The 27,181-nt window shown below is 38.7% G+C and overlaps 1 protein-coding gene across 1 annotated transcript in view; it reads right to left on the bottom strand.

The window, feature by feature from the left end:
* Positions 1-11,288: 11,288 nt before the first annotated feature.
* The window catches only part of LOC135206117 (uncharacterized), a 31,295-nt gene continuing 15,402 nt past the window's right edge, over positions 11,289-27,181 (bottom strand). Inside the window, exons 3-7 of the mRNA XM_064237358.1 lie at positions 25,588-25,778; positions 24,921-25,073; positions 15,826-15,984; positions 14,330-14,453; positions 11,289-11,994 (exon numbers count right to left, since the gene is read on the bottom strand). Coding sequence (XP_064093428.1) covers positions 11,570-11,994; positions 14,330-14,453; positions 15,826-15,984; positions 24,921-25,073; positions 25,588-25,778 — 1,052 coding nt within the window. The 3' untranslated portion in view covers positions 11,289-11,569. The remainder of the gene's footprint in view (positions 11,995-14,329; positions 14,454-15,825; positions 15,985-24,920; positions 25,074-25,587; positions 25,779-27,181) is intronic.

Genomic DNA, 27,181 nt, shown 5'->3' on the forward strand with positions numbered 1-27,181 from the left:
TGATGTTTTGTTCAAGCACGGGATTTATTTCCCCCTTGTATCTGTTTTATAACTTCCATCAGTAAGCCTACTTAGACGTGGCATCATCCTTTTTATGTACCCATCTCTATGTATCACTTCCTCTCCCTGCGTCTATGAACACACACAGAGAGCCATGCGACAACAGCAGATGTGTTAGGCCTATGTGGGCGTTTGAGAATCAGACGAGACACCCAAATAAAATGTCGCTGAGAGGAGGGTTTCCTCTAGACTCTGCTACACTAACTGGTTCGAACTGAATCGCTCGTTAGTCTTATGCGGGCTTAAAACTTCGAGTGGTGTTTGTACTCTGCCATTTAAAGCTAATTCTGTTTGTTTCTTTGGGATAGCATAGGCTAGAGCTAGGGAGACTGGTGTGTCGTGTTTTAGTTATATGTACTAGAGTATATTTACAAACCTGATTTTTATTGAGGTGTATTTAATGCCTTAATACATGGATTTTTTATATTATTCATAAACCTCTAAAACATAGCGTTCATTGATGAAGACTGATTTACAAATTGGACAGGATTTCAGTATATGTACATATATATATATATATATATATATATATATATATATATATATATATATATATATATGTGTGTGTGTGTGTGTGTGTGTGTGTGTGTGTGTGTGTGTGTGTGTGTGTAAAATCACATTTCCGTGATTCATATACATATATCGAGCTACAATGTCCTTTAATATCTAATTCGCTCTACCTCGGAATTAATATATTTTCATATATGCTTAACCGAAGGGGAGTTTTTTCTCGATAAAATAGACTTGCCTGGACCCGGGCGCGAACCCATGGAGCCTTTCAAATCCAGGAACGTCAGTGAAGCTTTTGCCTAGTAGTAGGTAAAAGCTTCACTGACGTTCCTGGATTTGAATGTCTTCTTGGGTTCGCGCCCGGGACCAGGCAAATCTATTATCGTGTAAAAAAATTCCCCTTCGGTTAAGCATATATGAAAATATATTAATTCCGAGGTAGAGCGAATTAGATATTAGAGGACATTGTAGCTCGATATATATATTATATATATATTATATATATATATATATATATATATATATATATGATATATATAGATATATCATATAATGCATTTTAATTAACTAGTTAAATGTCATATAGAATAAAATTTTAATGCTGGCAATTTCCAGTTAATTAAATTTGCAAGACATTTTGTGCTAATGAAGATTAATTAGATGGATCATACAGGAGAATATTTTAATATTCGTAACCTCCAGTTACATAATCACCCGCAAGATTATGTATTTATTATTTTATTTTATTTATTGGTTCATTTATTCTTTTTATATGTGACTGAAATTTCATTCAAAATATCAGATTAGACTTGCGATAATTCCTAATATGGATGTTAGAAACAAAAATATTGTAATTCACAAAAAAAAAAAAAAAAGAATGCTGGTACCACCTTACCCAATAGACCCAAATAACGGCAGGACAAATGGTCCTGACTGACTGTGTTTTTTACAGTCACGGAAATTGCAATTATAGTTCAGGCAGTCTAATGTCCAGAGCAACCTATTTTATTTATTCTTGCTTTGTTGTACCCTACTTGCCCTCAGTTTAAGTCTCTGTATTTGTTGTATGTGTATATGTATGTGTGTATATCCAGACGAAATATTTCCACAAATATATTTCGTCTGGATAAACAAGAATATTACTGTGGATCCTTCTACTGATAATATATATATATATATATATATATATATATATATATATATATATATATATATATATATATATTATATATAGATATATATATACACATATAATATATATAATATATATACATATATAATAGTATATATACATATATATATAGTATATATATATATATATATATATATATATATTAATATATAGATATATGCTTAGATTTTAACAATGAACGTTATAGCAATTATTTAAAAGCCCAGTTTTGTGACTGAAATAATTTTTTTATGCGAAAGGGGAAGAGGAAAGGTTGAAGATGACAAGCACAAAAAATATGGAATTAGTGAATCGACGCTTGAAAAGAAGAATTTTAGAATGATGATGGATGTACAAAAACACTGCCCCCTGCCCAGTTGTAGGTCTCTATAAGATAAGAGCACTGGCCTGGAGCTGATAACCCTGGGAACTTGGGAACGTTTTTTGGCCTGGAGCTGATAACCCTGGGAACTTAGGAACGTTTTTTGGCCTGGAGCTGATAACCCTGGGAACTTGGGAACGTTTTTTGGCCTGGAGCTGATAACCCTGGGAACTTAGGAATGTTTTTTGGCCTGGAGCTGATAACCCTGGGAACTTGGGAATGTTTTTTTTTGGCCTGGAGCTGATAACCCTGGGATTAGGAATGTTTTTTTTGGCCTGGAGCTGATAACCCTGGGAACTTGGGAACGTTTTTTGGCCTGGAGCTGATAACCCTGGGAACTTGGGAACGTTTTTTGGCCTGGAGATGATAACCCTGGGAACTTAGGAACTTTTTTGACCTGGAGCTGATAACCCTGGGAACTTGGAACGTTTTTTGGCCTGGAGCTGATAACCCTGGGAACTTGGGAACGTTTTTTGGCCTGGAGCTGATAACCCTAACTTGGGAACGTTTTTTGGCCTGGAGCTGATAACCCTGGGAACTTGGGAACGTTTTTTGGCCTGGAGCTGATAACCCTGGGAACTTGGGAACGTTTTTTGGCCTGGAGCTGATAACCCTGGGAACTTAGGAACGTTTTTTGGCCTGGAGCTGATAACCATGAACTAGGGAACATGTTAGGCCTGGAGCTGATAACCCTGGGAACTTGTTTTCATCAGATTATAAGGATTGGGGGGGGGGGGCTTAAAATCATATAAACCCCCTTTGAAACACTGGAAAGGTGAACTTGGTAGAACTGCCTCTTAAAAGACTGAAGATTGTGAGTCGGGAAAAACAGAGGCAAGAAAAGATTACCGAAGCTCTGAAGTAGAAGGGTTCCTATTCCGTGCTCCACTAAACCTTTGGATTTCAAATATTTTTAGGCCAAGATTTCCACTGAAACCCTTTGAAGATCTGAATAGAAATCTGGGTAGTTGAGAGAAATTAAATTGAAGTGTCACTTTCTGTTTGTATTCAGTGGAAATTACGTAGAAATGTTATGAAATCAATAAGTCTTGGGTTCATTGTATGGTCTTTGTACATTCCATGCACTGGGATATTCAATCATGAAAAATAATCATGCAGAGAGAGAGAGAGAGAGAGAGAATATCATAATCACATTATTTGCTGCTAGGACATAAATTCACATGACCTCTTAAACCGTTTCGAAGCAGTTCACTCCCTGACCTGGTAGGAACGGAGACTGGCGTTTATGACCTGACATAAATATTCCGTGCGGATAAACCACTTACCGAGAGTTGTGGGGAGCTGAAATTTTCAGAGAGGTGTCTGCTGCTGCTGCTCGCCTCGACCTTTTGTTAGTTCGTTGGTTAAGTACTATACTTACTGTAACCGCCCCCACAAGCCTTGGGACACCGAAGCGATTTCCGTCTGTAATCTTTATGAATGCCTTCTGCAGTTTCCTAGGTCTCGTTGTTAACAGCGAGGTCAGGCATTGCGTAGACAGAGGCGGACCTAGAAATCTTTCATTGGGGGCCCCACTTAGGATAAGCATATACGTATATCTGTATATATGTATGCGCGCGGACAAACACACACACACACACATATATATATATATATATATATATATATATATATATAGATATATATATATATATATGTGTGTGATGTGTGTGTGTGTGTGTGTGTGTGTGTGTGTGTGTGTGTGTGTGTGTGTGTGTGTTTAAGGGAAAATAATCTAACAAATAGAAATCTACCAAATACAGATGAAACTTATCTGTATGGCCGTGGTCGTTAAGCCAGGATACACGTAGTATGCTGTAAGTAGTGTTTCATTTGCAATGTTTTAAAAATGGGGTAATCTTGCAGCTTTTTTTTTTACATATAATTTAAATTTAAATGTTCACCGGATGATGGAGTTATAATGAACAGTAGCCAAGGAAGGAAAGTCAGTTATATCGGCGCCTATTGGTGTTTATGGTCTTTTTACATAATGTTTTTGAAGTCAACTATTTTCAATCATTATTACATAATGTTTTTTGAAGTCAACCATTTTTAACTTTAGATTATTTTAGGTTGCCCTTTTATACAAATTACCAGTGATGTCATGGCTTCTCTGTATGGGAATTTCATATAAACACACGCAGTCAGTAGCAAACAAATGTGGTTGTTTATTATAATAAACAGCAGCAGCAGCAGGTGGTGGCGGGAGTGGGCTGGTTGATAACGGAAGTCTACGAACTATTTTACGTTTCAGGAAAAGTAAATCAGGTCATGGCGGGTCAACAGCATTGCATCCTGTCATTCATGCGTTCGTGGTTCAACGGCTGTTACGTCAAACGTTCCGTGTTTTGTAGCGGCTGTCAAAAGTTACTTTAACGATCAAGAGTAAAAGTTCTTCTTCTTCTTCTTCTTCTTCTTCTTCTTTTTCTTCTTCTTCTTCTTCTTCTTCTTCTTCTTCTTATTATTATTATTATTATTATTATTTTTTTTATTTTTTTTTTTTTTTTTTTTTTGCTCTATCACAGTCCTCCAATTCGTCTGGGTGGTATTTATCGTGTGGGGTTCCGGGATGCATCCTGCCTCCTTAGGAGTCCATCACTTTTCTTACTATGTGTGCCGTTTCTAGGATCACACTCTTCTGCATGAGTCCTGGAGCTACTTCAGCCTCTAGTTTTTTCTAGATTCCTTTTCAGGGATCTTGGGATCGTGCCTAGTGCTCCTATGATTATGGGTACGATTTCCACTGGCATATCCCATATCCTTCTTATTTCTATTTTCAGATCTTGATACTTATCCATTTTTTTCCTTCTCTTTCTCTTCAACTCTGGTGTCCCATGGTATTGCGACATCAATGGTGATACTTTCTTCTTCGACTTGTCAATCAACGTCACGTCTGGTCTGTTTGCACGTATCACCCTATCCGTTCTGATACCATAGTCCCCACCCAGAGGATCTTTGCCTGATCGTTTTCTATCACTCCTTCAGGTTGGTGCTCGTACCACTTATTACTGCAAGGTAGCTGATGTTTCTTGCACAGGCTCCAGTGGAGGGCTTTTGCCACTGAATCATGCCTCTTTTTGTACTGGTTCTGTGCAAGTGCCGGGCATTCACTTGCTATGTGGTTTATGGTTTCATTTTTCGTATTGCACTTCCTACATATGGGAGAGATGTTATTTCCGTCTATCGTACTTTGAACATATCTGGTTCTTAGGGCCTGATCTTGTGCCGCTGTTATCATTCCTTCAGTTTCCTTCTTTAGTTATTATTATTATTATTATTATTATTATTATTATTATTATTATTTTATTATTATTATTATTATTATTATTATAAACGCCCGCACACAAAGAACCTGCCTAAACGATCATGACTTGTTAAGTAAGCTTCGATAGAATAGAAAGCCAATATTTGAAAAACTGTGAAAAAGAAAAGAGCATAACAACAATCAGTAGAAGCAAATCAACAAACAGATGTGTGCTTAAACAAAAAGCCAGGCAGGAAAAACAAGGCAACAGAATGCGGAGTTTAGATGTCACATCGCAGCCCCTTTGAAACTTAAAAATATCGGTATCCGTAAGATTTTTTTTTTTACTCTTCTATGGGAACGTGGATGCTTAGCAAAGAGAATGGTATGCACTAGTTATTAGGGGCGCTGGAAGACATATAGTAATAATCATTACGTCTTGGGGGAACTGGAACACATAAGTGGTAAAGAAAAAGCCAACTATACAACAAAGTTTAAGTGAATGAATAAAATGCAGGAGCTATTGACCTTCACTGCAAACCCTTTCATTCCTTTTGCTGTACCTCCATTCATATTATCATTCTTCCATCTTGCTATCCAGCCTCTCCTAACATATATTTCATAGTGCAACTGCGAAGTTTTCCTCCTGTTACACCTTCCAAACCTACCGACTCGCAATTTCCTTTCTCGCGCTGAATGACCTCAAATGTCCCAGTGCTTGGCCTTTGGCCTGAACTCTGTATTCCATTCCATTCCATTCCATTCCATCGCATTCTAGATCATGCAATATGATATGCATTAGTTTTTGGGGGCACTGGAATGAATTATATCCCACAATTTATTTTAGTTTCATAACTTAAATTTAGAATCTATTTAAGCAGCCTATTTATAACTTATTGTGCAGACTACTTAAGTCTGGTTATAAGGTTATGTTATAAAGCTTAAATAAATTGTGATATAATTCATTCCTAAACATTTCTACTCAATTTACACTTGAAGGCTTACGGAAATTTAAATGGTACGATATAATTCTCTTTGACTAAATTCTGTTTCTACTCATAATTTACACTCGTATGCTTACGGCTCTTTAAACAGTGTTCCATTTTTCTCGTTACTCAACTTAATTTGACGCTGAAACATAATTTCAACCCGAGGTTGATCTTCTGTATGGTAATCTGTAACTGAATTCGCGGCTCATCATCCATTTACGACCAGAGACTTCTGAAGAAAACAACCTTATAACCAGACTAGGGCAGACTGCCCGAAACAAAGATAGCAAGCGACGTTAGGTCAGAAGTCAAAGCAGGAAGCTCCGAGAGTGCCCTTCGGCCAATGTTAGGGCTGGACGGAGGGAGAGATCGAGGCATCTGTCAGCGGGATGACATCCCCAACGAATGAGGATGTGTGTCCTTGAATCCCCATGAAGGGGATTTGAAATCTATGATCCGGCAGGAAAGGAGAGAAGGGGTCTGAAACACCCTTTCATCTCTTTCTTTCTCTGTCTGAAGTGTTGATGCTGTTTTTTTTCTCTGGTTGTGTGTCTGTCAATTTTTCCAGTTTTATCCCTCTCTCCCATGTTTCATATAAGCTTCTAAATCGTTTTTCCAGTAAAACAGGGCACGAACATATAACAATCAATCAAAGCAATTACATTTACTCAACTAATAATAATGGCCTAGTTAAAGCAAGCAAAATGAACAAATTACAGTGCCGGAATATGTAAGTGGCTCTAACGTTCGTCAAAATGTGACCACGTTTACCTCTTGAATAATATCAACATTAAATATTGAATTCGAGAATGTCTACGTGCGCGTTTCCCGGTCCACAATAGTTTTAGTAACGTACCTCAGTATATTGAAATAACTGATCAAACCCCCTTTGTGTGCTGACATTTATGCCATCATCTCGGGATAAAAGGTCGAATACTTAGAACTGTCAACACATCTAGAACTGTTGGTATCTCAGAACAAAGAATCAGATGCCTTGATGCATTGCAGTTACTGTCAATTCAAGATATAAGAATCATGTACCTGGCTGAATTGACGTAACTGTCAACATCTCAGGATAAAGGATCGAGTACTAATGTGTCCGTTCCGTACTGAATAGCTCAATATTTTCGAATGTTAATGTATTTGTCTGTATTTCAGGATGAAAATTCAAATCCCTTATCGCATAGACATTACTGTAGTACTGTCAGTGATTTAATGGCTTCATTGAGCATTTCTGTTCATAATATGCAAGCGAGTTGGTTAGCCCAGCAGAAATGAATGGTTGTTTGTGTCCCTCGTTCAAACCAATGACCAATGCACTGAGGTCATATGCTTGCATATTAATATTGTTTATTGCTTCAAGAAAATTTTTTCGTCTTTGTTTCAGGTTTTTAACATCAAGCAGTGTTCTTGCACAATAAACCAGGGCACCACTCAATTGCTCTTTCGTCGCTATAAAAAAAAAAAGGAGGATATGGGACCAGGCAATATTGATCATAATTGGTCTACTGGCTCAAAGGAGCAACGATGGTGGCACAAGGCCACCTTAATCAGACAACAAGGTCGCAAATATTGGTAAGCGTTTGTATTAAATGTTCCATGTGCCAGTTGTTCATGAATTTCGTGGTTTGTATCTTAAACTAATATATTTGTTGCGAAGTGGTTGAAAACCCCCATCCTTTTTCACATATATTTTTATCTCAAGTCCTGTCACTTGTTACTTAAGACACTTAGATATTTTTTTTAATTGAAACATTTAATTTCCCTATTATTTAACTCGTGAGATGTTTATACAACTTGAGGTTCAAAATGATGCATGTTGTGTCATGAGAGACTTGGCTGACGTCATATTGCCTTGGAAAGGTATGTTATTCATTCATGTTAGTGAATCATCAGTGAATTGCTGGATGATTATGTAAGGGTGTTATTAAATTGGCTTTTATTGTCTTGAAGTAATTATGTAGTCCGGAAAATATTAAAGTTAAAGCTACATATATAGGCATTGTTATAATGCAAAATACTTATTCCTTTTTTTTTTTAGAATACCCTGAGACATCATTTTCTTTAATGGAACTTAGCTGTAAAGTCTTTTATTGTATTTAAAGAGAATGTCTTCCTCTTTCACCATCAACCCCAAAAGGGGGTAGTAATATACCATCCTTGCACCTCACATGATGCACTGAAACTCTGAAAGCATGAGCAAAGGGTAATGAAAGTGTCCCTTCAACACATAGTAGCACTCATTTTTCAGCCTTTTACTAGACATTCATTCCTGCTTCCTTTATTCCATCTTGCTGTTTAACCCCTCTAACAGTAACTTTCTAGTATACAGCTGTTGGGTTTTCTCCCAGTTTCACCTTTAGATACCGGTACTTGGTGCCATTTTTATTTTTTTTTTATTCTTTATCTTGCTGTCCAACCACTCCAACTTCTTTTCACTGTCTTCAGTTTCTTGTGGTTGAAAATCTCGTTTTTTTTTCTTCAACTGTTTCATATTTCATTCATTCATTCCTTATCATCCCAGGTATTGTAAATTGGTGCTCTCATATATTTGTTTACTGTATATGACTGAAATTATTTATCCTGTATAATAATGATCATTACAGGTAGCACTAGCTCTCTCCAAGTACACCAAAAACGTCTGATGTCTAACTGCCTAGCTTTGGTTACCTCGTACGAATCAAGCCTCATATTGGTTCCGTCCTTTCTACCGATAACCCTGCATAATGAATGGACGGGCTTGGAAAACTTTTTAAAGGCTAGGGTAGGTAAGTCCTAAGGATTATGAAGTGTCAAAGCCTTTGTTGTTATCATTGACATGGTGACCATTTTAAAGAATGTTATACAGAAAATTTGAAGGTATTTACAAGTTAGCCTTGTTGTTAATATGTCAACGAAGTGTGTTTAAACAAAAAAGGTTCTGAAGTAACTGAAATTAAGTCATGATAGTTCAGATAGCAGCTCTAGAGGCTATTTTGGTGAATCTCCATGTTTTTTTTCTTTAGTTTTTTTATATGGAGATATTTCAAGTATGTACTTGCGAGCTAATCCTAGGCTTTTTTATTTGTTTCACAAATTCATTAAAATCAGCTCCTGATTACAGGCATTTGTTGACAGAATTCAGATTTTCTCATAGTACCATCAGAGGGGGTTATTTATTTACATTAAAAACTAATGGTTTTTGAGGTCATTATTTGGTTTTTGAGATAATTTTATCGTTGTTCATTAGTGAACACTCATTTGGTAAATCCATCAGGTCCCATGCTTTTAACTTTTCTTGAATGGATATACCTTTAATTTTTTCTTAAGAGTCTTAAGTTTTAAGAGCTTTTTAAATATTGAGGTAATTTGAAACACAGTATCTTTTTTGCATCTGTGACTTCATTCATCTACTTTGTGCTTTGACACATATCTGCTGTAGTTCAGTAGAGTAAGACTTGTGGACACAGCGAAGGGAAGAAATGTAAGCATGCATCTTTCTCTCTTCTTCCTCTTCCTCCACTTTAAACATTTCATCCTTGTGTTCACTGATCTTCCTTTTTGTACAAAGAGGAAGAGCAAATGGTCTCAAAAGTCCTCTCACAAGAAGGTTAATTGGACTTTTGGGGCTAGTGATAGCATCTCACCACCTGCAGACAAGATGGTTGCCACAGATTGAGTTGACACTGGGTTCTATCAGCATGCTGTTGAACGGGTCTGATTGTTTCCTCCTGAAACAGAAGGCATGTTCCACTCCTCCCTGTTTTGTACATCTGCAGTTGCTCCAGAACAGACTGCCTCCACACCTTTGCTTAATCTAGGGATTCTGCCTTTCTGTTCCGAACACCTGTGCTGTCTTGGCAAGGATCTTCCAGTATCCCTGGGACAATGTGGATAGCTTTACTTTGTTTGCTTGATTTACCAAGTGATCAGAATTTGTCACTTAGGATCTCCACTAACCTGGAGGCTGCTCATTGGCCCCTTGCTTATCTGTGACACTTTTGGTCAAGCAACCAACTCGAGAAGTCTTTATTAGGCTCAGAGGTCTGGATAAACTAGTAATCCTTTATAATAATAGTTTTGGTAAGGCACCAAGAGATTAATCTTAAAGTCCCTATTAATCTTACTTCAGTATGTCAGATTGTAATGGTTACAAAAGTGATTACTCCTCTGCTTGTGATCTTGAAGAGAGCATGGCATTCCCTGGTGGATATTAAGCTTGCAGGACAGTTGAAGATACTTAAGGAATGTCTTGTACATATGTGATAGTTTGTATTTCCAAGGTACACACACTACAGCCTTTCATCATAATTCCTGATTTTGAAGGAATGAGTTCTATCCAATGGCAGGCGAATGAAGATTCCTCCCAGGAATATACCTTGGAAATATACATGTTACTTCAAATATTTAGTTATTTTGCTCATTTCTCCTTTCACTAATATGGATGCTTCCTTGTCACTGGAATGTCTACTAAAACATTTAACATAATTGCTAAAATGTGCTAAACCTGTCCTCTGAGCTACAATAATTAAGCCCTACATTGAGACTATTAAGAATCAAATTATAATTGAAATTTTCCACTGTTAGATTAAATTCCTTTTATATTGTGTACAATGTTTAAACTTTTCAAATATTCTGTTCAGTCACTTCGACGTCAAAGCTAATATGTGCAGTACCCCTCGAGTGTGATAATAATGAAACTGGGAATATTACAAAAAAACTAAGTAGCAAAAGATATTGAAACTTACTTATACCTCGTGTTTTATGACCCATTTATATGCACACCAGTATAAACATTAATAAATCAATAAATGGGTACACTTATTCTCAACATTAATAATTGAAAATAATCAATCCTCTTATGAAAGTTCTTATAACACTTATTGTGAAGGGTGACATTCATGCATAACAGTTTGAATATCCAAATATTACGGGATAATAAAATGCATCATATTAAAATTTTTTTTCTTGCTCCGTACACTTGCAAATTCCAGGTTTCACTTAAAATAAACTCTTTACATCCTAAACATCACTGAATCAAACTAAGGTGCTCTTGGTAATACAATACCAAGTATTACGAGAGAAATAAATAGGAAGTCACTGCCCTACAGTACACGTTAACACTGAAACATCAGTATTGCTGAAAATATTTCGATATAAATTGTTAATGGTCAGCTAATATTCTTTTCACCAGCTGATTGATCGTTAAATGAAATGTTAATATGACAAAGTTTTTAAACAGTCACCATTCTCTCATTAGTGAAACGCTCATTCAATGAACGAGTTGTTTGGCTGGGAACATGTCTAAAACCTTTCACTCCAGGGCCTGGACCACTGTTTAAAGTTACTTCCTCTTTGCCTTGGAGCATAGCAATCTCCTTTTGTATTTTTGGATCTAAAATTTGTCGATGGGGTTCAGGTAACGAACGCAGATTATCTGCTCCTATGCTTAAGGAGACAGTATTTCGAGGTCTGGGATCCCTCGTGGTTATTATATTACGTTTTGTGATCCTTCTTGTAGGGTCTGGTAACATTTCAAAATCTGAATCATATGAGCTGGCGTGGTCGTTAACAATTGTAATGGCAGCTGGAGAAAAGAGACCGGGATTTTTCTTTGACTTGTGTCGGCTAAGACGTGGCCGACTTCTGGATGTCATACCTGAAATGAATGATATCCATTAAAGTACAATAAAGGTCTGCACATTTACAGTCACTGATTTAACTACACAATGTTTGGTTATAGCAGTCTATTAAGATAGTTTGTCAGGCTACTGAAAGTGTGATCCTTAACAATTAAGGAAATGTGGACTACATGGTGCATTGCAGAAATAAAACTTACCAAACATTGACATGGCTTTAATTAGGGATTAATGACACATGGAAAGATTCTTCAGTGCTTAGGTTGAAAGACCACAATGTATTAAAAATTGGTATCTTAAATATTCTTGACATATTAACAGGTGGGATACCTAAGCAGCAAATTACTGATTTGAGTTGAAAGTTCAGGATTTGTCAGTGTTAATAAATTAGCATGTTATTTGTTTTGTTTTTTCAATACAAGGGGTCTGTTTGTCAGGTGTGTATTGTTCTTATGTTTGCATGTGTCTATTACTGTTATGGTTCTCATATTTATTCTTTTATTTTACAGTTTTATAAACTAAAAGTTTTAGTTTAGCAATATTATATCACTACTTTTTATTGTTATTATTTCAGATATGTAATGGTTCTATGGTAAGCAAGGCTTTCATTACAGCTTCAGTACTGTGACTGAAATGAGTATACTCAAACCCAGAAGGCTCAAATTCAAATAAATGGTACTATTCCTTCAGCAACAAGACAAATGGTAATATTCCTTCAGCAACCAGACAAGACTAGAAGCCTTGGTTTCTAATAACTTAAGGGTACTTTTCCTCCATTGTCTACAGAAGAACAAAATCACCAGTTTAAAATCTGTGAAAACCGTGAAGAAGCTGTACCTCATAAGAATCCAGACCAGATTTACTGTTGAAGAAATGGGAATGCCTAACTCCTCCAATCTAATGGCTTATGGCTAATGCCAAATGCTGCCTTTAAAAGATGAAAATCAGAAAATGTTGGGACATTTAGATGCTGTCTTGGTAAATTTGTATGCTATGTTACTCTGTGCAACTGTGACTTCATCAGCATCCCCAAGTCTCTAACTCAAGGTAGTCACCAAAATGGAACCAATTAACTTGATAGACATTATCAATTTGGAGAGCTTCATCCATCCTGACTAAGTTAAAACATCACGTTCTTATGAGTTCACACAGTTTAATATGGCTTTTACTTTCCACTTGGATTAGATATCATGGTTTTACCAGTTTATCCTCCAACATTTTAAGAGGTCACCTGAGTGTTAAGATAAGTTTAGAGAAAACTTTATTCCACTTGTTAGATATGGACTCTTCTATTATTGTCCACCTCCTCATGTATCTACTACTAGCATGAAAGTAGTGCCGTCTTGCCGCCACTGCCTCCTCATCAAAAAGGCCATGCATACAATAACTTGAAAACCTACAGTAGCTGGGATTAAGACAATAAACAAGAGTGCTCAGTAGTGTGGTTTGAGTGCATCTGCTCTCCAAAATGCTAATCAACTACCTTGAACCCATTAGAAATGAGAAAGCCATATGATACATTCAAAGCATGTAGAAGCCTTTACTAGCTCACAAACCTTGTTCAATGTCATCACCAGAGTAGAATCAAGGGGGAGAAACTTATGCCTACTTCGATGTAAATAACGGATAAAGTGACCTGAGCACAACATGATAAAAATAAAAAAACCTTAAAACTGACAAGAAAAACATATTGAGTCTTGGGTCTTCATGTAGTTTGTTCACAATGGATGACTGATTACTACTGGAAAAACTTGCAAAAAGAATGCTAGTATTGCAAGGAAAGCAGGTGGAAGCAGCATTCAATCAACTCCAGCAAGATATGGAATCATCACAGGTTTAGGTAACTAATAAATATATTCCAATCAGGGTGGATAATTCAGATGCTGCCATTGTAACACTTCTATTGGAATGTCCAATTGGATTGTTTCCACAAGGGCCCTAACTATTAATGAGAGACATTACCACTGCAGGCAGTAGTCTTAGCAGGCATTGCAATATAAGACTAACCAGCATCCAGTGAATTGTGCGCATCATACAACTTCCAGACATCTCAAAAGCACTAAAACTCTTTCTTACCTGGAGACTCAGAGGTCTGGAAAAACTAACCCCTATTAATAATAACCTGGAGAGCTACTCTTCAGCCATTTGCAAGTAGTATGTTTACACTAATCATTTATTTAATATTTTTTTTTTTATGAACACTAACTTCCATCTGGGGTTGTCCAAATACGTAGACATTTTTAAAAACTACCTTTTACTTTATAGAACAAAAATGTATATTGTGTACAATAAAGGATATTATTTCCTAGGTCTTAAAATTATAACTCCTAAACTACAGAAAACAGCAGTTCTTACCATTATGAACCGACTGTGAAGCCATATCGTTCTTAATGCTGACGGTTAGCCCTCTATGTGATGAAAGAGAGACAATTGAATTTGACTCCAGTGAAGACTCCCTTTCGTTGTGTGATCGGTCCCTCTGAAAATCAAACTTCAGGTGAGAATTACATATTAATTAAACCAAATAAAAACAAAATTGCTTCTGAAAACATTATGTATGGTAACTACTAAACTGACTATATTAGGCTTTCTTTGAACTGTATCATTCCAAATGTCTAATACCAAGGACTTAACAACATGCATTCTAAACATCTATGATATTTGTAAACTACTCTGTGGTATTAACATCGCTAAGCTATAAGACATTAAGAAAATTAGAATTATTACAAAATGTTGAGTAGTACAAAGTGCAATGCAAACCACTATAAAATATTTGCAACAAGGAATTACTAGATTTATTTTACATTACTATCAACTTTGTGACTCGCCAAGGACCTGAAAATTTTTTTTCACATATCAGTTTGTGACTGCATTAATGTTGAAATTGTCAAGCATGTTTTCTAAATTACACTGAATAAGGTAACTACATACGCTTCCTCATGAGCAAGATGTAAATATAGATTTCTGCCTCTTACAATTTTGGACTGAATTCATATATAAGGACTTTTAAAGTACTGAAAATTAAGTCCTAATATTTAAATCTAATCTGAAAGTTTACAGTATTTATAAAAGGCATATATTATCCTGAACATTTAGTGAACATCAAGTCACCAAAGATTTAGCAACACTGAGAAAGTTAATCTAATAATGCAAATACTCTTCTTCACTCCAATCTGGAGATTAGTGCCAAAACATCAAAGACAAGTCCACCTATCATTCATGAACCAATGTAGACAGCCATTTTGGAGGACTGGTTGGACTTGCCTCTTATTAAAATAAGCAGTTGGCACTTTGAATTTACTACTAAAGCTTCCCTTTACTCTTCCCAGATCTCAACAAGTCACCTTAAAAGTCTATTTGAATTTACACCTCCACTTATTTTTTTAGTAAGTACATTATTTACAGGCACTTCAATAACATTTCAATATAGTACTTGAAAAAGTGCACATTTGAAACTACTTAGCAGATAAATTCTATATGAAACAACTCAAACTACAAATCAGAATACCTAATCTAACAATAAACTGATATGTATATCCAAAATGCCAGAGACCCACAAAAACTGCATTGCCCCTTCACTCTCATTCCATCACCTGACTTCAACTGATTATACTGAAAAAACCAATTTCATTTCTTGTGCATCTGAATCTAATTTCAAAATCCAATTCAAGTATCGCTAACAATGAATGTTATGTTCTTGTGCAGCAGCTTTATAAAGGCTACACTTTCAATATTAAAACCTGTGATTTTCTAACAATACAAATATCTGCTAAAGCCCCATGCCCTCAGGTTATCAGTGTGCTTATGCAAAACCAATTTCATGTAAATAATAATCCCATTAAACTATTTACCTTTTCTCTGTAAGCCTCCAGCTTCTCTAATCTAGACTGAACTTTAGTTTTCTTCAGCTGCCTGATCTTCTGCAAAAGAAGTTGGTCAGACCTAAGCCCCCTTACTATGGTTCCACTGCCTACACGAACTCTTAGGGGAGCTCCCAGGTTGCCACTTGTCTGTAAATTAAACAGGAGTTCAAAACAAAAGGTTATATAACTAAAGCAAAGTTGAAATTTCACATTTTGCAAAACATGGAAAAGACCACATTTGCTATGTATAGATAAAGCAGAATCAAAAAGGTAGGTGGCTTTCTAACAATAAGGATAAACTAACACCTGAGCTTCATAAGGTAGTGAAAAAACTCCCCTAGTACTTGAGATTTACTTCACTGTCTTAACAATGGAACGCATCTGGCATCAAGGGTTAATGGTTTAGCTCAGGGATGTCCAACCTCCGGCCCACTCAGTGTTTGGATGCGGCCCACTATCGACTCTCATTAAAAAAAAAAAGTTTTTAGCAAATTTATCATGTAGTGAGCTAGGAGTCTTCATGTAATTTAATTAAAATACTTTATATTTAATAAATAAAATAATAAACAAAAACAATTTAAAAAACAATATGATTAAGATGAAATTTACAACTGAGCATACTAAGTTTATAATATTGTCAGTTGCTTGGTTCTGTGATGAGGCTTAGCTAGGGCTGCGAACTTAGATTATTTAAAATCTATATTTAGATTATTTTCACTTCATTTACATTTTTAAAATTGTAATTTAGATTATAGATTATTTTTGAGAATTTCTTAGATTATTTCTTACTATATTGACATAACATTAAATCACGATTGGTTCGTAGCCTACATAGACACACACAATTCATCATAAGTATCGTGACAACACCATGTGTGTTATGAACGTAAAATTATCTTGTAAAAAACTCGTTCCGTTTGGTTCCTAATTGTTCAATTCTCGTCTAGTCTGCACGAAGTTGGCAGTGAATATGAAGACGTAGTATATTTCTCAAAAGTTAGATGGCTCAGTAAAGCAGCAACCTTAAAACGATTTCAATTATTGTTGCCTGAAATAAAAGTGTTCTTGGAAAACAAGAAGCAAAATTTGGATTTTTTTTAGAAAATGAAGAATGGTTGAATGATTTATCTTTCTCTGTAGACATCACCGAAGTATTAGCTGAACTTAATTTGCATTTACAAGGAAAGGACCAGTTATGTTCCTCAATGTGTAGGCGGATAACTAGTTTTATAAAGAAATTAGAACTTTTTATAGAACAGCTAAAAGCTGGTAACATTGTACACTTTCGTAGTCTATCTGAAAGAGAGAAAAAGTTTTCTGTAAACTATGAAAAATATACTAAATTATGTGAAGATTTGCTTGGAGAGTTTACAGTTAGATTTTCTGATTTTAAAAAGATTGAAAATGAGTTAAAATTATTTAATGATCCATTTTCATTTCAATATGATAAAGCACCAGTTGAGTACCAACTTGAGCTGATTGAGCTGCAAAGTCGGGAAGGTTTAAAAACTTTCCATAGAGAGCACACACTTCCTTTATTTTATAAGAAATTGCGTTCTCTCAATGAATTCAATCAAATTATAAGTTTATCCAGAAAATTATTATGTATGTGGGGAAGTACATACTCTTGCGAGCAGTTTTTTTCCAGCATGAAAAACATTAAAACTGCAGAAAGAAATAGGTTGACTGACAGACATTTAACAAACATTCTTAGAATTAAGAATACATCCTTCGATGCAAATATTGAAAACATTATGGCTGGAAGACAAAGTCAAAAGTCTCATTGAATTAATATTGGTTAATTAAATTTAATGGGTTATTTTCTATGTATAGCTACATATAAACATTACAATATTTACAATGTTGTAATAAAGTGTATTCACATGGTTTTGTTTTATATTGTCATTTTTCATTAAATTCTGGAAGACAAAGTCAAAAGTCTCATTGAATTAATATTGGTTAATTAAATTGAATGTTTTTTTTCTATGTATAGCTACATATAAACATTACAATATTTAAAATGTTGTAATAAAGTGTATTCACATGGTTTTGTTTTATATTGTCATTTTTATTAAAATTTATTCAGATATTCTGGGGTTTTGCGGCCCAGTTAAATATTTAAGTTTGCAATGCAGCCCATTAAATTAAAAGGTTGGACATCCCTGGTTTAGCTTTAATGAACAAGCATGAGTGTAATGTTAAAGTCTTTATGTAAATATGAACAAGTTTATAAAAAATGATATTGTAATGATACAATTAAGTTTGTTCATACTTACCTGGCAGATATATATATAGCTGTATTTTTCCGAAACCGACAGAAATTTAAACGCAGTGGGAATCAGGTGGTTAGTACCCATTCCCGCCGCTGGGAGGCGGGTATCAGGAACCATTCCCATTTTCTATTCATAATTTTTATTTCCACTGTCTCCTGAGGGGAGGTGGGTGGGTACTTGATTATATATATCTGCCAGGTAAGTATGAACAAACTTAATTGTATCATTACAATATCATTTTGTTCATGAAACTTACCTGTCAGATATATATATAGCTAAATCCCACCTTTGGTGGTGGAAGTAGACAGAATAGAAGATTTTAGGAAACATATATATGCAGATAATTGATATCTTGGTTCCTTACCTGTTAGCATAGCTGACTTCGTGGTTACTGCCGCATAAGTCTGCTTGTGCTACTAGAGTTGCCAGCGAGGTAGAGACCTATAAAGCTGGTGCACTCCAGATGATCTGTCAACAGGGGCGAGACCACGACGTGACTAGACCATTGACCATACAATGAGGGCAACGAAGTAAAACAAAACCACCTGGCGTAGCCTACCAAAGGTATCCCACTTAGACTAAGCTAATGGAAGGGAGATCCGCCGCAGGCGGTCAACCCCACAACCATAACACAAGTTAAAAACTCCCCTAACCATTAAAGGATAGGATGAGTGCTACCTCCTGCCCCCAAAACAGTGTCTGCAGCGACGTTATGGTCCGAGCGGAGTAACTAACAAATTTCGTATGTTGCTTTCACCTCCCGCAGGTAGTGTGAAGCAAACACCGAATTGCTTCGCCAAATAAGTGGCGCCCAAAAATGTCTTTGATTGCCATATTCTTAGTGAAAAGCCACCCGAAGTAGCAATAGCCCTCAACTCGTGGGCTTTCACTTTTAGAAGCCCCATGTCACTTTCACTACACTTTTCATGAGCTTCCTTAACCGTACTTCTTAAGAAGAACGCCAGTGCGTTCTCCGACATCGGAAGATCTGGTTTTTTCACAGAGCACCACAAGTTCTCCGAAGAACCTCTGCATGCTCTGGTTTTCTGCAAATATAACTTGAGAGCCCTGACAGGACACAGGTCTCTCTCAGGTTCAGGACCCACTAGCTCCGACAACCCTTTGATCTCAAACGTCCTCAGCCAAGGGTTGGAAGGGTTCTCGTTCTTTGCTAAGAACGTAGGGCTTAAGGAACAAACTGCACTATGATCCTTGAACCCAATGTGCTTGCTTATGACCTGTATTTCGCTAACCCTCTTCGCCGTCGCCAGAGCGGTTAGGAAAATGGTCTTCTGAGTAAGATTCCTAAGCGAAGCTAAATGGAGCGGTTCAAATTGACTCGACATGAGAAACTTAAGTACCACGTCTAAATTCCACGATGGTACTTTCGGTTGGAGAACTTTCACAGTCTCAAAGGATCTAATGAGATCATGAATGTCTCTGTCATTCGCTAAGTCGAGTCCTCTATGCCTGAAGACTACAGAAACCACGCTTCTGTAGCCTTTAATCGTGGGAACAGCTAGTTTCGCTTCTTTCCTGAGGTGAAGAAGGAAATCTGCTATCTGGCTCACAGAGGTTGAGGTGGAGGAAATGCCCTTCTTTCTGCACCAACTTCTGAAGACAGCCCACTTCGATTGGTAAACTGCGATTGAGGAGGGCCTCCTTGCGGTGGCCATCGCCGTAGCCATAGGTCTTGAAAAACCCCTCGCTCTGGCCAACTTCTTGATAGTCTGAACGCAGTCAGACTCAGAGCGGGGAGGTTTTTGTGGTACCTCTCAAAGTGGGGCTGTCTGAGTAGATCTTTCCTTAGGGGCAGAGTCCTTGGAAAGTCTACCAGGAAGGACATCACCTCCGTGAACCAGTCGGCCGCTGGCCAGAAGGGGGCGATGAGGGTCATCCTCGCTCCCTCTGATGCCGCGAACTTCCTCATTACTTCCCCGAGGATCTTGAATGGGGGAAAAGCGTAAATGTCTAGTCCCGACCAATTCCACAATAGGGCGTCTACTGCCACTGCTCCCGGGTCCAGAACTGGGGAGCAATAAAGCGGAAGTCTCTTCGTTCGGGAAGTTGCGAAAACGTCCACTTGAGGATGTCCCCACAGCTTCCATAACGCCTGGCATACCTCCTGATGAAGGGTCCATTCCGTCGGCAGAAGCTGTCCTTGCCGACTGAGAAGGTCCGCTCGCACGTTTTCCACGCCTGACACGAATCTTGTCAGGATCGTGACGTCTTGCGACTTCGCCCATATCAGGACATTCTTCGCGATGGCGAACAGAGAAGGAGAGTGAGTTCCCCCCTGTTTCCTGAGGTATGCCAGGGCTGTGGTGTTGTCCGAATTTATCTGAACCACTTTGTTGGAGACTTCCTCTTGGAAGAACCTTAGAGCAAGGTAAATCGCTGAAAGTTCTTTTATTGATTGATGGCCAGGACACCTGTTCCCCTCTCCAGGTGCCTGACACTTCTCTCCCTCCTAGTGTTGCTCCCCAACCCGTGGAAGACGCGTCGGAGAACAACACTAGGTCGGGGTTCCGAAGCTTGAGCGAAAGTCCTTCCGCAAGCTTCTTTGGATCCGACCACCATTTGAGGTGCTTTTTCACTTCTTCCGTCAAAAACAAGACCTCTTCTAGATCCTGTTTGCGTGACCAATTGCTGGAGAGGAAGAACTGAAGTGGTTGAAGGTGCAACCTTCCTAGAGAAACAAACTTCTCCAGTGAGGAAATGGTCCCCAGCAGACTCATCCATTCCCTCACCGAGCATGTTTCCTTCCGTAGAAAGGCTGACACTTTGTCTAGGCATTGAAATTGTCGCCCCTGGGACGGAAAAGCCCGAAAAGCCACTGAGTCCATCTGAATCCCCAGATAGACTAAGGATTGAGAAGGAGTCAGATGCGACTTTTCGAGGTTCACCAGAAGTCCCAGGGACCTCGCTAACGACAAAGTCGTGTGAAGGTCCTTCAGACACCGGTCTTGCGATGAGGCTCGAATAAGCCAGTCATCTAGGTAGAGTGAGATCCTTATTTTTGCAAGATGGAGCCACCTCGCAACGTTCTTCATAAAGAAGCGTGGTAACACCATCGGCGCCGTTGCTGAGACCGAAGCAGAGGTGCCCACTGAAACTGGAATTGACCTTCCCCTTTCAGGAACAAACCTGCAGGTATTTTCTTGATCGGGGATGGATGTGGACGTGAAAGTATGCGTCCTGAAGGTCTAATGAGACCATCCAATCCCCCGGTCTTAAGGCTGCTAGCACAGATTGAGGTGTCTCCATCTTGAACTTCTGCTTGGTAACGAAGCGGTTTAGACTGCTGACATCCAGAACGGGGCACCACCCCCCTGACTGCTTCGGCACTAGGAACAGACGGTTGTGAAAACCTGGAGAACTCAGGTCGAGGACCTGCTCCACCGCCTGCTTCTCGATCATTTGATCTAGTAGATCGTGAAGCACTTTGCGTTTTTCTCCCTGATACGAAGGAGACAAATCCTTTGGCGTCGAAGACAGCGGGGGTAACTTCAGGAAAGGAATTCTGTACCCCTATTTGACGATGTCCAGAGACCAAGCGTCGGCACCTCTCTCTTCCCAGGCTCTCGCGAAATGTAGAAGTCTGGCTCCTACCGGTGGCTGAAGGACTTCCCTCTCACTTCTTGCTCTTAGAAGGAGCGGGGGTCTTGCCTCTGAAAGAGCCTCTTCCTCGAGGGGCTGGCTTTGAGGAAGAAGCAGATCGAAAGGGCTTCGATTTCTTCAAAGCAGAGGACCCAGAAGACGAAGTAGTTGTAGGTTTCCTAGAAGACTGCGCCAGACGGTCTTGGGTTGCTTTCTCCTGGAGACTGGCGGCTATGTCCTTTACCATAGACTGGGGGAAGAGATGGTCTGAGAAAGGAGCGAAAAGTAGATCCGCTTTTTGCGCTGGCGAGACCGATTTAGCGGTAAAATTGCAAAAGAGTGCTCTCTTCTTAAGCAGTCCCGTGCTGAAATGAGCAGCCAACTCCTCAGAACCATCCCTGACGGCCTTGTCCATGCAAGACAATATACTGGACAGCTCCCCCAGACTGATGGAATCAGAACTCCTGGACCTGGCATCCAAAACTCCTAGGCACCAGTCAAGAAAATTAAAGACCTCTAGTGTCCTGAAGAGGCCTTTAAGGTGAAAATCTAGCTAACTATGCGTCCAAGAGACTTTGGAAGAAGACAGAAAAGATCTTCTGGCGGCATCCACAATACTTCCAAAGTCTCCTTGAGCCGAGGCTGGAAGCTTAACTCAGACGTTTTCTCCCGTCTCGTACCACATACCAGCTTTGCCACAAAGTCTTGAAGGTGGTAAAGCGAAAGAAGTCTTGCCTGAAGCTTTCCTCTTTTCCATCCAATCGTGGACCTTGCGAAAAGCTTGCTTTGTAGAAAGCGACTTCTTCATTTTCACAAAGCCCGAGATCTTAGCAGCTTTGGATGACGAAAACTGAGAGGGAGGAGTACGCGGAGTTTCAGGCTGAAAAGTGTCTGCAAAGACTGATTGTAGCAGACGAGTTAAAACCTTGTAGTCCGTTGAGACTGGAGCCAACTGCTGTTCTTCGTCCACTTCGACGAAAGCGTCACTAATTTCCTCTTCAGACACTTGAGAAGTCGGAGGAAGTAAGGAAGAGTCACGAGCTTTCTCAAAAGAGAAAGAGCGGCGAACAGGAAGAGTTCCCGCTTCCACTTGCGCTTGCAGTGGTGGAAAACTGACGTCCGTAGGCACGCGCTTGGCGTCCGATGCCAATCTTCTGGCGCCGACTGAAGCGCGCTCGACAGCTACAGGTGCACACCTGGCGTCCACTGAGGCGCGCTGAGCGTCCACTGGCGCGCGCTTAACTTGCACCGAAGCACGCTCGGCGTCCACTGAAGCGCGCTTGACTTTCACAGAAGCGCGCTCGGCGTCTAAAGAAACGCGCTTCCTATCTACAGGTTTCGTAGTAGCGGATACAACCGCTTCTCGAGAGCGAGAAACGAATGTCTCACCTCCTCTGGAGAGCAGAACGAACTCTAGAGGGAGAGTCAAACGGAGAGAGAGACGAGCGAGGAGAGGGAGAACGCCTCGACCTCTTCACAGGAAGATTGTCGTCCTTCCTACGGCGACGTGGGAAAGTCTCTCTAGAAGAAATTACCTCTTGAAGTTTCTGCTGCAGCGACTGGAGAATCTTGCTTGTAGGTGAAGCCTCCTTTTCTGGGGAGGGGCTGATCCTGTGAGCAGGCGAGTGGCGAGGGGACGCCTTCTTCCTACTCCCAGGAACCGTCACTTCATGCACCTTAGAGCGACTGCGGCGCTCGAAAGAATCATCTAGGAAAGACTCCTCCTCCGAAGAATCCTTACGCTTCTTCTGCAGAGGAAAAGCAGCAAACGCACTATCAGGCGAAGAGCAAAGTTCCGGAGAACAACTTGGACGTGAAGCGTCCCGAACACGAGCCGTCCTTTTCAGCGGACGTGATGCGGCATGAGAGCTCCACCCCTTGCGCGGGGAGGAAGCTTCCAAAGAGGAAAAGCACTCCTTGAGAAGACGTGCACGCGCACGCTCCTTGGCAGTCTGGGTAGGTTCGTCAGAAGCTGCCGAAGGCACGTCAGATCGGTGGGGGTTCCTCATAACCCTCCTTCGACTTTCGACATGCTCTCTCCCCGTAACCTGGGAGTCAAGCAGAGGTCTAGGTCTAGAGACAGAATGAGGCCGATCTGACGCACCCTCCACTACACAAGGGGCACTTTCACTGCACTTTTCTTCACTTTTGCTCTCCAGAGCTAACACTTTTGATTCTAAGTTACGAATCGATTCAAGAATTAAAGATAAAGTATTACCTTCTACAGACACTGCTTCAGGGCCTGGAGGCAACACTACAGGGGTAGGAGCATAAACTACAGAAGGAGGGTTAGCAGCAGAATCATTAAAATCTTGCCTACCCGAAACACTCCTGGAGGAAGACCTCCTTAATCTATCTCGCTCAAGTTTCTTAAGATAGGTTTCATACGCCTTCCACTCAGAATCTGTTAATCTTTCACACTCCTTACAACGACTTTCAAACGTACATTCATTCCCCCTGCAAACCTTACAAACAGAATGTGGGTCTACTGAAGCTTTCAGTAGCCTACCTCTACATTCAGACATAGAACAAAATCTAGTGCTAGCTGAACTAGACCCTGACATCTTGATCAAAGAAAAATCAATACCAAAATCAAATCAATCCAAAGTCAACGTGTGCCAAGCCACCGATCCATTTCAGATACCAAAGAAAAAACCAAAAGGGATACTCAAGTAGCCAGTAAGTTTCCAAAATCTGGACGGAGGTGCTGCAAACGTTGTTTACAGCACCGGCGACAGAAAAATTATGAATAGAAAATGGGAATGGTTCCTGATACCTGCCTCCCAGCGGCGGGAATGGGTACTAACCACCTGACTCCCACTGCGTGTGTCGTAAGTGTTTAAATTTCTGTCGGATTCGGAAAAACACAGCTATATATATATCTGACAGGTAAGTTTCATGAACAAATCATGATTTCATTTTTAATTATTCTACCTTTTGTGAAATCTGAAAATGAGTAACAAGTGAAATCTAACTTGAACCATAAAGTTTCATTCTTCAGCAAAGCCTGGAGCTAAGACTGACCTTGACAGTAGTAACAATAATTTTTTTTTTGTCTGTAACTGAGATATGCCAATACTGTCCTGTGCATGACATAAGATGATGTACATGTTATGAAACAGTTAGAAAATGCTACTGCCCCTATGAAAACACACACATTATCAGCAAAATACTTGAATAACAGAAGAGAAAAATGTAGTTTTCACTAACTTTCATCCCAACTGCGATGCCTCTTCGCTGATTGACGATTTCATTTCTTGCTATATTCCGATTCAGCTGCTGAATATTAGATATGGATTTCTTTAAGGATTTAAGTCTCCCTTTTACCATCTGTCGCCCAGATGTAGAGGCTGACTCCCCACCCTACAAATTCAGAATTAAAACGATAAAAGCATTTACAGGAAGTTATCAAGATAATTTTATAATAAAACTTCTATAAAACATGAGCAAAATCTGGCAATTACATTTTACAGTATAAAAATTTAAAAATACACAGGAACCACCAAATCACATACACTAATTTGCCATCATTCACACATACAGATACTACTGATTTTCAACAGTTACCAGTGATACCTAGTGTTCACTGTGCTAATGATACTGCTCAGAAGAAACTCTTCCCAGGTAATTATCTACATTTTTTTTTTTTTTTTTTGAAGAACAAGAACATGTTTGCTGATCCCTACTTCAAAGCCAGTGAGTTCTTTGATGATTGATAATCAACAAATTCACAAGGTAACTCACAGTATGAAAGATTTGCAAAATTTCCCAGCTTGATTTTGTGAGAATATTAAAAGTAAATAAAAGATTCAGGTTAAAATAATTACATGCATTTTTAAAATGTTTAATTACAAGGTTGAGGCAAAAATAAACTTACATGTACTTGAAAATTGTCTGTGAAGTCATCCCTGTCTTTAAGTCTCTGAATTATACCTTCTCTTCCTCTTCTCCTGATTTCATCGCTAGTTAAGCCATTTCCCTTCCCTGATGAACCAAAGCCCCTTCCCCGCCGGCCCTGACCAAGTCTGTTTCCTTGTAGCACACCTGTGTTTCTGCCTCTTGCTGCACCTGTCAGATTTGGAAATCTCGTTAATTGATTACGAACAGGTACTTATCAAACCTATTATGAAAAGTCATTAACTGACACTATTTCAAGACTAAAATTAACACTCAACAAGCCAAAAAAACACTATTTTACATTTTTTTTTTTTTTTTTTTTTTTTTTTTTTTTTGCAAAATTCAAAAGAACTTTTAATAGTATGTGGCACATTTTTCTTCCTAATATCACCATCTAAACCAGATGCCAATGGGTAGTAAATAAAACTTATTGTTAAAGATAGCTTATATTTCCTTGCCTATTGGTGGAGAGACAAACTATCTTTAACACTTGTTAAGATTCATCCCAAATAAAAAGCTATTATATCCAATAGCATGGTACAAAATTCATTTGAGTTCTGGCTATGTCCTACCTAACTCTTACATAACCAATAGCATGCTACAGAATTTATTTTAGTGCATGACTTGCTTCACTCTTAGTGTTTTGCAAGAAATAGAGTACGTAGTATTAACTCATGAATGAATGAATGAAAACTTTATATTTTTACACAAAGACAGAATAACAATCTACAAATTCCCATGGTAATAACTTAAGGATTACAAACTGTCCTTATGTTAAGCCTAAGTGTCTAAAAGAAAAGAAAAAAAAAAATCAATAATCCTTGCTGCAGGGGGGGGGGGGGGGGGGGGGGGGTGGGGGGGGGGGTGTTGGACTGTAGGCATTATTAAGGTTCTTGCAGCCCTAGCTGCAACCCCTTTCCTTCCTTTTACTGTACTTCCATTCATATGCTTTTTCAATTTACTTTCCACATTCTAACAATTGTTTCCGAATGCAACTGCGAGGCCTTTGGCCTAAATTGTATACGTATTCCTTATTCTAATAAACCATTTGCCATGGACTAGCCCATTGGGGATACTGATATAAAAACTATTAGATTATGTTTACAAAAATACAACTAATGAAGAGAAAAATGTTATTGTCATGATACAATAAAGTTTTATGCATACTTACCTGGCAGATATATACTTAGCTATAGACTCCGTCGTCCCCGATAGAAATTCGAATTTCGCGGCCAAACACTCTACAGGTAAGGTCAGGTGATCTACCGCCCGCCGCTGGTGGCGGGAAGGGTAATAGGAATCATTCACAGTTTCTAAGACATATTTTCTCTTCCACCTGTCTCCTGAGGGAGGTGGTGGGTGGGCCATACACCGTATATATCTGCCAGGTAAGTATGCATAAAAACTTTATTGTATCATGACAATAACATTTTTATGCATTCAAACTTACCTGTCAGATATATACTTAGCTGATTGGCACCTTTGGCGGAGGGTAAGAGACAGCTAATCTACTGAAATAGACAGGAAACAACATATGTTGTAGGTAATAAAATTAAAAACCTTGATTCCTACCT

Source organism: Macrobrachium nipponense, chromosome 29 (assembly GCF_015104395.2).
Source record: "Macrobrachium nipponense isolate FS-2020 chromosome 29, ASM1510439v2, whole genome shotgun sequence".
NCBI classification, from domain to species: Eukaryota; Metazoa; Arthropoda; class Malacostraca; order Decapoda; family Palaemonidae; genus Macrobrachium; species Macrobrachium nipponense.